Genomic DNA, 12,458 nt, shown 5'->3' on the forward strand with positions numbered 1-12,458 from the left:
TTAAATTTTGGTGTCATCTGCAAACTTCACTAAGTATACTTCCTATGTTCTTATCTAAACCATTTATATAAATGACAAAAATTAGTGGACCCAGCACCAATCCTTGTGGCACTCCACTGGTCACAGGCGTCAAGTCTGAAAAACAACCCTCCACCACCACCCTCTGCCTTCTACCTTTGAGCCAGTTCTGTATCTAAATGGCTAGTTCTCCCTATATTCCATGTGATCTCACCTTGCTAACCAGTCTCCCATGAGGAACCTTGTCGAATGCCTTACTGAAGTCCACATCGACCACAATCAGCACTCTGCCATCATCAATCCTCTTTGTTATCTCTTCAAAAAACTCAATCAAGTTCGTGAGACATGATTTCCCGCACACAAAGCCATGTTGACTATCCCTTATCAGTCCTTGCCTTTCCTAATACATGTAAATCTTGTCCCTCAGGATTCCATCCAATAATTTGCCCACCACTGACTTCAGGTTCACCCATTTATAGTTCCCTGGCTCGTCCTTACCACCTTTCTCAAATAATGATACCACATTCGCGAACCTCCAGTCTTCCAGCACTTCACCTGTGACTATCGATGATACACATATCTCAGCAAGAGGCCCAGCAATCACTTCCCTAGCTTCCCACAGAGTTCTAGCGCACACCTGATCAGGTCCTGGGGATTTATCCACCTCTATGCATTTCAAGATATTCAGCATTTCCTCCTCTGTAATATGGGCAGTTTTCAAATGTCACCATATCTTCTATGTGCTTCTCCACAGTAAACACTGATGCCAAATAATTGTTTAATATCTCCCCCATCTCATGCAGCTACACACAAAGGCTGCCTTGCTGATCTTTGAGGGGCCCTATTCACTCCCTAGTTACCCTTTTCTCCTTAATGTATTTGTAAAAACTCTTTGGATTCTCCTTAACCCTATTTACCAAAGCTATCTCATGTCCCCTTTTTGCAATCCTGATTTCCTTCTTAAGGATACTCCTCCTGCCTTTATACTCTTCTAAGGATTCACTCGATCTCTCCAGTCTATACCCGACATATGCTTCCTTCTTTTTCTTAACAAAACCCTACAGGGTTAAATATGGCAGGAACTGCTGACCATGTGTGTAAAGATGGAACTCTGAGTATATAGGGTCTTAGCCAGGCTCACAACTGAAAGAATTACAGATGCTGGAAATCAGAAACAAAACAGAAATTTCTGGAAAAACTCAGCTGGTGTGGCAGCATCAGGTGTTCTGAGCAGTGATAACTCTGATTTCTCTCCACAGATGCTGTCAGATCTGCTGAACTTTTCCATCATTTTCTGTTTTGTCTCTAGTTTATTGCTCACTCAATGCTCCCTCACCTGACTGTAGACCTGATATTAATATAACAGTCACCTTGCAATTGCGCCAACTGCAAATTCGCAATGCCCTACTGTCAGGTTTCCCTTGATTTAAGAATTTCAGTTAATACGTGTGGAATCCAATTTCCTCAGAATCCAATAGTTTTGGAGATCTAAAAATAAAGGGGCAGGAGTATAAGTAACAAGAAAAACTTCCATGCCATTTCCTGTCCAGCTCAAACGTGTTACAGAACTCATGTGGAAGGGAACTGTGCTCGATCAGATTTCTGCTGACAGAAAGACTCTGCTCAGAACCTTACAAAAGTGCTGTAGGCAGCTGCTAACATAGTGAATGGTACGTACCATTCCTTCCCCTTCTAGAACAAACTCAAGGCCATGTCATTGTCAGCACTAGTAGGCTGTGCATCAGGTCAATTCTACAATAGATATATCTATTATATAGATATAGATTGGTGAAGATGTGGTCAATTAGTTTAGATCCTTATGCCAAAGATTTGCTGCAGATCACACTTGACATGTCCTCTAGAACTCAGTCAGTAGTTATGTTATTAAGTAATGCTTGCTAAGGGACATTTAGGTCCCCAGCATAGTTTATATCTTATACTCTTGTTGTACTCAGTGTTTCTTCCAAGTAATGTGCAATGGAGAGATGGACTTATGCATTAGTTGAGGGAAGATGGTAATCAGCAGGAGGTTGCCTTACTAATGTTTAATGCAGAGGGACCGGAATTAATGCTGAAGGCTCCTAAAGCCAGTTCTGTTCGTCTGGACATTTGCCATGCCTGTCCTATTGTTGGGATTTAGATCAGAGTGGTGCTGGAAAAGCACAGCAGGTCAGGCAGCATCTGAGGAGCAGGAAAATCGATGTTTCGGGCAAAAGCCCTTCATCAGGAAAAGAGGCAGGAAGCCTCCAGGGTGGAGAGGTAAATGCAGCGGTGGCTGGGGGGATGGTGTGTAGGCTGGGGAGAAGGCAGCAAAGAGTACAGTAGGTGAATGGGGGTGGGGATGGAGGTGATAGGTCAGAGGGGAGGGTGGAGTGGATAGCTGGGAAGGGAGATTGGCAGGTAGGACAGGTCATGGGGACAGTACTGAGCTGGAAGGTTGGAACTGGGGTAAGGTGGGGAGAGGGGAAATGAGGAAACAGGTGAAGTCCACATTGATGCCCAGGGGTTGAAGTGTTCCGAGGTGGAAGATGAGGTGTTCTTCCTCCAAGCATTGGGTGGTGAGGGAGTGGTGGTGGAGGAGGTCCAGGACCTCCATGTCCTCGGCAGAGTGGGGGAGGAGTTGAAATGGTGGGTCATGGGGCGGTGGTGTTGATTGGTGTGGGTGTCCTAGAGATGTTTCCTGAAGCACTCTGGGAGAAGTGTCCAGTCTCCCCTGTGTAGAGGAGACCACATCAGGAGCAACGGATACAATAAATGATATTGGTGGATGTGCAGGTAAAGCTTTGATGGATGTGGAAGGCTCCTTTGGGGCCTTAGACGATGGTGAGGGAGGAGGTATGGGTGCAGGTTTTGCAATTCCTGCGGTGGCAGGGAAGGTTCCAGGATGGGAGAGTGGGTTATAGGGGGGCGTGGACCTGAACAGGTAGTCATTGAGGGAACGGTCTTTGTGGAAGGCGGAAAGGGGTGGGGAGGGAAATATATCCCTGGTGGTGGGGTCCGTTTGGAGGTGGCGGAAATGTCGGTGGATGATATGGTTAATGAGAAGGTTGGTAGGGTGGAAGGTGAGGACCAAGGGGGTTCTGTCCTTGTTACGGTTGGAGGGGTGGGGTCTGAGGGCAGAGGTGCGGGATGTGGACGAGATGCATTGGAGGGCATCTTCAACCACGTGGGAAGGGAAATTGCTATCTCTAAAGAAGGAGGCCATCTGGTATGTTCTGTGGTGGAATTGGTCCTCCTGGGAGCAGATACGGTGGAGGCGGAGAACTTGGGAATACGGGATGGCATTTTTGAAGGAGGTGGGGTGGGAAGAGGTGTAATCCAGGTAGCTGTGGGAGTCGGTGGGTTTGTAAAAAATGTCAGTGTCAAGTCGGTCATCATTAATGGAGATAGAGTAGTCCAGGAAAGGGAGGGAGGTGTCAGAGATGGTTCAGGTGAATTTAAGGTCGGGCTGCAATGTGTTGGTGAAGTTGATGGACAGCTCAATCTCCTCGCGGGAGCACGAGGTGGCACCAATGCAGTCATCAATGTAACGGAGTAAGAGGTGGGGAGTGATGCCGGTGTAATTACGGAAGATGGACTGTTCTATGTAGCTGACAAAGTTACAGGCATAGCTGGGGCCCATACGGGGGCCCATGGCTACCCCTTTGGACTGGAGGAAGTGGGAGGATTCGAAGGAGAAATTGTTGAGGGTGAGGACCAGTTCAGCCAAATGCATGAGAGTGTCAGTGGAAGGGTACTGTTGGGGACATCAGGAGAGGAAGAAACGGAGGGTTTGGAGGCCTTGGTCATGGAGGAGGGAGGTGTGGAGAGATTGGATATCCATGGTGAAGATGAGGCTTTGGGGGCAGAGGAAACGGAAGTCTTGGAGGAGGTGGAGGGTATGGATGGTGTCTCGAATGTATGTGGGGAGTTCCTGGACTAGGGGGGATAGGATTGTATCAAGATAGGTGGAAATGAGTTCAGTGGGCAGGAGCAGGCTGAGACAATGGGTCGGCTGGAGTGGTCAGGCTTGTGGATCTTGGGAAGGAGGTAGAATGGGGCAGTACGGGGTTCCCGGATTAAGAGGTTGGAAGCTGTGGGTGTGAGATCTCCTGAGATGATGAGGTTCTGTATGGTCTGGGGGATGATGGTTTGGTGATGGGGGGGGGGGTGGGGTCATGGTTGAGGGGGCGGTAGGAGAGGCGTCTTCGAGTTCGCATCTGGCTTCAGCAGTGTAGAGGTCAGTGCGCCAGACTACCACTGCATTCTCTTTATCCACTGGCTTGATGGTGAGGTTGGGATTAGAGCAGAGGGAGTTGAGGGCCACATGTTGTGAGGTTGAGAGGTTGGAGTGGGGGAGAGGGGGTAGACAGTTTGAAGCGGTTAATGTCTTGGTGGCAGTTGGAAATGAAGAGGTTGAGGTGGGTAATAGGTCAACGTGGGGTGTCCAGGTGGATGGAGTGTGTTGGAGGTGAGTGAAGGGGTCCTCAGAAGGTGGGAGGGGGTCCTGATTGTAAAAGTAAGCTCTGAGATGGAGGAAGAAGTGTTCAACGTCACAATGCGTGTTAAATGCGTGTCCTATTTTAGGACAGGACAAACACACAGATGGTAATGGAGGAGTCTGAACACTTGTTGGAAGGTATGGTTTGGTGAGTACGACTATGTCAGGTGTGACACCTCCACATATTAGTGCAGAGGGCTTTGCAGCATCAACTGGACAAAGGCTGCCTTTGCCACTTGCGGTGTCTAGGTTGATGCTGTGGATTTCATCAAGTTTTATTTTTATTTGACTTTCCTGTCGCATTAATATAATAGCTTGCTTGACTATTTCACTGGCTGAGAAACCATATAGGTCAGCCTAAGTAAGGATATTGGTGAATTAAATGGTAGGTCACTGTTAGATTAACTTTCTTATTTCAGATTTAATTATTAATTGAATTTAAATTTTTCTTGCTGCAGTGGTGGGATTTGAATTCCTTTCAATGCAGCATTATTCCTGGCCTCTGGATCATTAGTCCAGTAAATTTAGTCAATATTACAATTGCCTCTAATAGCTCTGATTTTATTTTCTCATAGACACGACTAAAATCGATTTATTTGTTTATTTAAGAAACCAATAGACACCTCACTATCAATGTGTTGAGTTGTTGAGCACATGGTCAGAAATATTCCCTCAATGGCTGTTGTGACGATACAATGGTTTTAAGAAGTGTATTTTGTCTTGGTACTTCTTGAAGAGAGATTTTAAGACAGAGGTGAGCGCTATCTATTCAAAGTCAATAAAGCAACAGCTTGTGAGGCCTTGGGATTCTTTATAAAAGTTGGAACAATAGGAGCAGCATGTGTGGGTAGAATCAGGGTCCCACAGAGCCAGGGTTTTAATTTAGCTTTCAGCTCTTGTTGGAGTTTTGAAGTTGGCTGTGGAAGCGACTACACATCACTCTCAGCCACAGCAAAAAGCTAGAGTTGTCTCTGTCTCTCCTGCCAGAATTGCATGTGAGACAATTTGTTTTTCTAAATTTGCCTTTGCCAAATTTTGGGATGTTACTGTATTGGAACAGTTGCTGTTTAGTAGTTAGATAATCTGTTAAGTTTTCCAATACAGTTAAAGTTATACCAATGCTTCTTTCTTCTTTGACTGATCAGACTCCCTACAGTGTGGAAACATGCCCTTTGGCCCACACCGACCCTCTGAAGATTAACCCAGACCCATTTCCCACTGACTAATGCACCTCACACCATGGGCAATTTAGCATGGCCAATTCATGTGCCCTGCACATCTTTGGATTGTGGGAGGAAACTGGAGCACCTGGAGGAAACCCACACAGACACAGGGAGGATGTGCAAACTCCATACAGACAGTCGCCCGAGGCTGGAATTGAACCTGGGACCCTGGTGCTATGAGCCGCCATGCCACCCCTTTTGTTTGTATTTTAATTATAGGTTAACAATAAAGTCTGATTTGCTTAGAACTGAGCAGTGTAACCAATCGAATTACATGTGGAACACAGCCCCTTACTCTTGCCTTTAAATAAGGTACAAGTTAGGGTCCAGACAGTTTCCTTCATATATTTGAAGGGGGTTTGATCAGGTCCATAACAATGTGAACAAGACAAAAACACACAGATGAACTGACAGCTGAGGAAAGAATTTTGAATGTAAAATCTGTGAAGCTGTAGGTCCTAGAAAACCTGTGAAAAGTAGCAATGCAGTTAGAATGCATAATTTTATGTTGGAAATCAAACAAGTTAATCTATTGGTGTAGGAAGACATAAAACCATCACTGTTTAAGAAGAAGTTTCACTGATTGTGAAACCTTAATCTATGAAAACGTAAAACCCAGCAAGACACAAAATTTGTGCTTTGTCAATAAAGCATCTTACTAACTCTTATTGAGACTCATTTCATCTCAGTTCACCTTGAAAAAATTGAAAAAGGATACTTGAACAATGAGTTCAATTGTACTGTTACAACCCTTTCTACAAGCAGAAATTGTTCTATTCCAGAAAGCCAGTTGTTAAAGAATACAACTGGAGCCAATTTTTACATGTTTTTATATTTACTTACAGGGTTGCAGTTTATATGCATGTGTCTCTTAACTCAACCACTGCAATTACAGTCTGAATCTATGTATAGGAAGAGCAAATTAATCCACAGTTAATGTCTATCATCTGCATACAGTTAAATAGATTTCATTTATTTTTGAGAATATCTCTGGCAAAATCACCTTTTTGTATTCGTCTCTAATTGCACAACTGAGCTATCTTGTTGAACTGTTAAAGTCTATTTGATGTGGGAATATTGTTAGAAAGGGAATTCCAAGATTTTGATCCAGTGACATTGAAGGAATGATGATATAGTTCCATGCCAGGATAATGTGTGGCTTAGACGGAAGCTTGCAATTGGTGGTGTGCTGATGAATTTAATGTACAATTTCCAGATACAAGACAATTGAATCAATTCCCATTGAATTAACAAGCCACTTCTGTTCATGGGAGTGATGGCTAGTATCACTGAAGCTAAGAGTTTATTGACACTTTACTTTTTCCTTAAGTCCTTACATAGAACATAAGTGCAGAACTTCCTAAAATCCTGTTTTACTCCTATTTCTGGACATTTTTAAATTGAGAACATAAAACACTCATTTGCAGAATGTGCTGACCTTTCAATTTACATTTCATTACTCGTAAAGCTTCTGCTGGCAAGGAATGAATTAGGAATCCTGTCAATCTTACAGTATACAGGGTGTTTCACATCCTGAACTAGAAATAAACCAACTAAGAAAAAAAATCACTTTATTACTTCAGCATTTCTCTTGTATTCCTTAAGACATTTGAAATACAGCAGCCTTGTAAAAATGATTTATTCTGGCAACTACTTGTTCAGTACTTGTTTAGTGAAGCTGTGACAATATTTCAAAAACTTGTGGATTATTGTGAAGAACAGCTGCTAATCCTGAGTTACACTCTTCCATATTGTGCCTGAATTACAACAGCTTTCTTGATAGCTGTAACAGAATGACCTGTACCTATAATAGGCGCAGGCTCAATGGAACAATTTTAATATGTTAACGAGGGGGGGAAGAGATTGAATAAACAATTGCTCAGAGATGTCATGGAGGTGCCTAAACACTCTGATACTACGGTCTGGCCGAGGGCACTGTTGATATGGGGCCCACAGGAATCTCTGGAGATTGCCGAAAGTCACAGAGAGAATCATAAAAGCAGGCCATTCAGTTCACACCAATGCTCTAAAGAGCATCCATGCCAGACCCTTACCCTTCCCCTATTGCTGTAACACTGTATTTCCTATGGCTATCTCATAGAACATAGAAGGATACAGCGCAGTACAGGCCCTTCGGCCCTCGATGTTGCGCCGACCGAATCCTACCTAACCTATACTAGCCCAATAACTTCCAAATGCCTATCCAATGCCCGCTTAAATGACCATAAAGAAGGAGAGTTCACCACTGATACGGGCAGGGCATTCCATGAACTCACAACCCGCTGTGTGAAGAATCTACCCCTAACATCTGTCCTATACCTACCACCCCTTAATTTAAAGCTATGTCCCCTAGTAACACCTGACTCCATTAGCGGTAAAAGGTTCTTAGTATCTACCCTATCTAAACCCCTAATCATCTTATACACTTCTATCAGATCTCCCCTAAACCTTCTCTTCTCCAATGAGAACAGCCCCAAGTGCCTCAGCCTTTCCTCATAAGATTTTCCTACCATTCCAGGCAACATCCTGGTAAACCTCCTCTGCACTCGTTCTAAAGCTTCCACATCCTTCCTATAGTATGGCGACCAAAACTGCACACAATACTCCAGATGAGGCCGCACCAGAGTCTTATACAACTGCAACATGACCTCAGGACTCCGGAACTCAATTCCTCTGCCAATAAAGCCCAGTACACCATATGCCTTCCTCACAGCACTATTTACCTGGGTGGCAACTTTCAGAGATCTGTGTACATGGACACCAAGATCCCTCTGCTCATCCACACTACCAAGTAGCCTACCATTAGCCCAGTAATCCATCATCTTGTTATTCCTACCAAAGTGAACGACTTCGCACTTAGCTACATTGAATTCCATTTGCCACATTTCCGCCCAGCTCTGCAACTTATCTATATCCCGCTGTAACCTACCACTTCCTTCCTCACTATCCACAACTCCACCGACTTTTGTGTCATCCGCAAACTTGCTTACCCAGCTTTCAAGTCCTTCCTCTAGATCATTTATAAAGATAACAAAAAGCAATGGTCCCAAAACAGATCCTTGTGGTACACCGCTAGTAACTGCGCTCCAAGATGAACATAATCCATCAACTACTACCCTCTGTCTCCACATCCCTGGACACCACGGGCAATTTAGCACGGCCAATCCATCTAGCCTGCACATCTTTTGACTGTGGGACGAAACCAGAGCATCTGGAAGGAAACCCATTCAGACACGGGGAGAATGTGCAAACTCCACACAGACAGTCACCTGAAGGTGGAATTGAACCCAAGTCCCTGGGATTGTGAGGCAGCAGTGCTAACCACTGATCCACTATGCTGCCCAAAAGCTACAAGTTGACTGAGCTCTCTCTCTCTCTCTCTCTCTCGAGTGTTTACATTTAATTGGGACATTCTGTTTGGCAGTCTTTGATTGGCAAAACATTGCAACCGACCTGACAATACGAAAGCTGCTCCTAATTCTCCTCTCCATACAACCAGCTCTCAACACTGCCAGGGGTGTCCTTGGACCATGAGAAGAACCTAGGAGAAGAAATATCACTGTTCCTGCAGGTAGCAATGAGATTGCCACACACGTGTAAATAATACATTTAAATTACTTAATGTTAAACATTGGGACATTATTCCTTACTGTCCAATGTCTGTTGAGGCTAAATTTGATCTTTTTTTAAGTGGTAGCTACCATTTAGTAATTAATTTGCTTCCTGCAGCATTTCAGAACAATTTAAAGTTCAAAACCTGTGGATTTACTAGACCGTGTTAAAACTGTTATGCTGGAGGGTGAAGCATTTTAGTCATTTTCCAACTCATAAAAATGATTATTATAATTCAGTCATACTGTGCTTTATGTGTTATGGTCTTGATACAAATACTACCACCACACTGTCACCAGTAGAATATGCAGCCTGCATCCCAGATGTGGCTTTACAATTTGTTGAATAATAGTTTCCTTCCCAATGTGTATTCAGTAGAAAAAGAAAATGCTGCAAATGTGCAGTAGGTGAAGTGGCAGCTATAAAGAGAAATCTTTGATCATTTTCATTTGTTATGTTATCATGTATGCCTTTTTTCAGCAATTTAATAAACTCTGATAATTTCTACAGTCATTTGTACATTAAGCTATAGTTGCTTCTTCAAATTGTTTAATCTTGTAAGTTAATATTCTGTTGTCTTTAGCTGCCATACTAAACCATGTTTAATACAATATTAAGTCATTAGATTGAGAAAAGCAATGAACAAATTAAGACTTCCAAGCTTTTCTTATAAAACAAATTTAAAATTCAAAAAGAGAGGCTGGGAAGTTTTAAGGATTTTAATTAGGATCTAAAACTTGCTATGAATGCTGGAATCTGTCTGCTGGTGTCCTCAGTTCCTGACCCAATCAATGTTTGGAGGGCCAAGGGAAGGGTCCCCAATTTGAGTATTTATGAAGGTTGTCTGTGACAGTTCAGGATATGACACTCTGAAAAGGAAACAGCTATATCATGGTGGGGGATGGGATAGATTGGTGTGGATGGACAGTTTCCATAGTGCAATGGAATTGAATACATATCACAGAATCCCTACAGTGTGGAAGTTGGCCATTCAGCCCATCGAGTCCACACAGACTCTCTGAAGAGCATCCACCCAGACCCATTCCCCTACCCTATCACACTGCATTTCCCATGACTAATCCACCTAGCATGCATATCCCTGGACACATTTTTCTTCTCACCATTTACTCAGGCTTGGAGGCTATTTCTATTTTTCAGCAACCTGGTACATCAGGCTGCCTCTGACAGGGATCCATGCAATAAGGTCTTTGGGATCTCCTGTCATATCTAAGAGGAGTACACTTATTAGCTCTCTGGCATATGTATAATGAGAGAGTCAAGGAATTTCAAAACCCCTTTGGAAATATTACTTCAAAGTTAAGAGACACTGAAGTTCAGGCATAAACTTAAGGAATTCCAGGTAAGATACATTGAGAGGCACATGTCATCTGTTAAGAGTATTATTATAATGTCTTTCTATCATTTTGCATGTTTTTGTAACTCTAAAATTTTCATTTTATTCAGCGAAAGTGGAAATGCTGGACAAGTCCTTGTTTCTGGATTGGTACTAATTCACTGGAGTAACGTTCAGTGCCGAGGTGATGAACACAATTTATTTGAGTGTGTGAAGGAGACTAGACAGCGTGGGGATTGTTTTTATAAACGGGCAGCATCAGTTACGTGCAATCCCCCCAAAGGTAATGAAATAAGTTGTCAACTCTTTTAGTGATTTGTCACAATAAATTCTAGGAAAAATACTCCATTGTGCTGTAATGTTCCAATGAGTCAAAGAACAACTGGACCTAATACTTTGTTCTGTCCATGTGCTGATTGTACTGAGTGATGATGGTTTTGGGAATTAGAAACATTTTTCCATGTACACACCCAGTGATGCCTTCAAGCATTTTTCCCTTGAACAATATGAGAACAGTTAGCACACACACGTTAGAATTTAGATTTAATTGACCTTTCCTCGAACTAAACATTATGCTTGCTGCTTTCCATGTTCGGTTACTGCTTACTTTCAATAGTAAGATGAATTAATTAGGATCATCAGTAAAATCTAGGAAATCTTTGGACAAGTAAGTTTTTATGCAACTTCATTATGGACTTAATTGTGGAATAAGTGATTCAAAAATACTATAGATACTGACAATCCTTGCATAAAGATATGCATGTTTTACTGAGTGTATGTGTGTACATGGACATATATTGCTAAGTTTGGACGTAAAGGTCAATGCCACAGAAGCTATCCATCAATGCACGCCTCTGTTTAATTTTAGCACCTGTATTTGTTCCAATTCGATTGGTTGGAGGGAGTTCTGAATATGAAGGCCGAGTGGAAGTCTATCGTTCAGGTCAGTGGGGAACGGTGTGTGATGACCACTGGGATGAAGCTGATGCTGAAGTTGTCTGCAGGCAACTAGGAATAAGGTCAGTATGATGCTGCTGCTATTTCATTATAATGAGATAGGCAAGGATGGTTCTGGAGAAAAATCAATGAATACATCTATTCAAACTAATATTTACAGTTTCTCTTCTGCAAGTACCAGGTACACACTATGATAACTAAACACTTATGATTTATAAATGCTGTGCACACAGAATGGAAATGGTAAATTGACAATTCATACAGTGGAATGTAATATATTGCTTCTATTTTGCATGTGTTGTATAATTTCCCCTGTAATGTTATCTTTTCCATTTTTCTTACTGTTCAGCATTTTAAATAATTCAAAAGTAGAAGGCAATTAATTTGCAATACAATAGGTATTGTACAAATTTTCCAGTAATATTTTCTTCCACATTTTTCTTACTATTCACTATTGTAAGCAATTCCAAAGTAAGCACATGGAATAATGCCAGAGAGTGGTGGAAAAATTTGCTGATGGTAGATCTGTTGCCTGTAATACATCCCTCCTGGATTGTTCTTCCATTCAGTGAGGTGCTTAATATTTATTTTATTAAATGTTAAGCTTCACTTTTCATTATTCACTTTGGAACACATCAGAAAACAGCACAACTTGAATCTTTGTCGATCAAGCATCTTGAAGGTAGAAAGTACTGGCAAAACTCAGCGGGTCTGACAGCATCTGTGGAGAGAGAATGAAAGTTAAAGTTTTGAGTCCAATATAACTCTTCAATCTGATTTCAGATTTTCAGCATGTGCTGTATTTTGGTTCTGT

General features: G+C 42.4%; 1 protein-coding gene across 1 annotated transcript in view; it reads left to right on the plus strand.

Annotated features, from left to right (window-relative positions):
- The window catches only part of prss12 (serine protease 12), a 143,187-nt gene that overhangs the window by 40,384 nt on the left and 90,345 nt on the right, over nucleotides 1–12,458 (plus strand). The window contains exons 3-4 of the mRNA XM_060828008.1: nucleotides 10,798–10,970; nucleotides 11,556–11,706. Coding sequence (XP_060683991.1) covers nucleotides 10,798–10,970; nucleotides 11,556–11,706 — 324 coding nt within the window. The remainder of the gene's footprint in view (nucleotides 1–10,797; nucleotides 10,971–11,555; nucleotides 11,707–12,458) is intronic.

Source organism: Hemiscyllium ocellatum, chromosome 1, assembly GCF_020745735.1.
Source record: "Hemiscyllium ocellatum isolate sHemOce1 chromosome 1, sHemOce1.pat.X.cur, whole genome shotgun sequence".
NCBI classification, from domain to species: Eukaryota; Metazoa; Chordata; class Chondrichthyes; order Orectolobiformes; family Hemiscylliidae; genus Hemiscyllium; species Hemiscyllium ocellatum.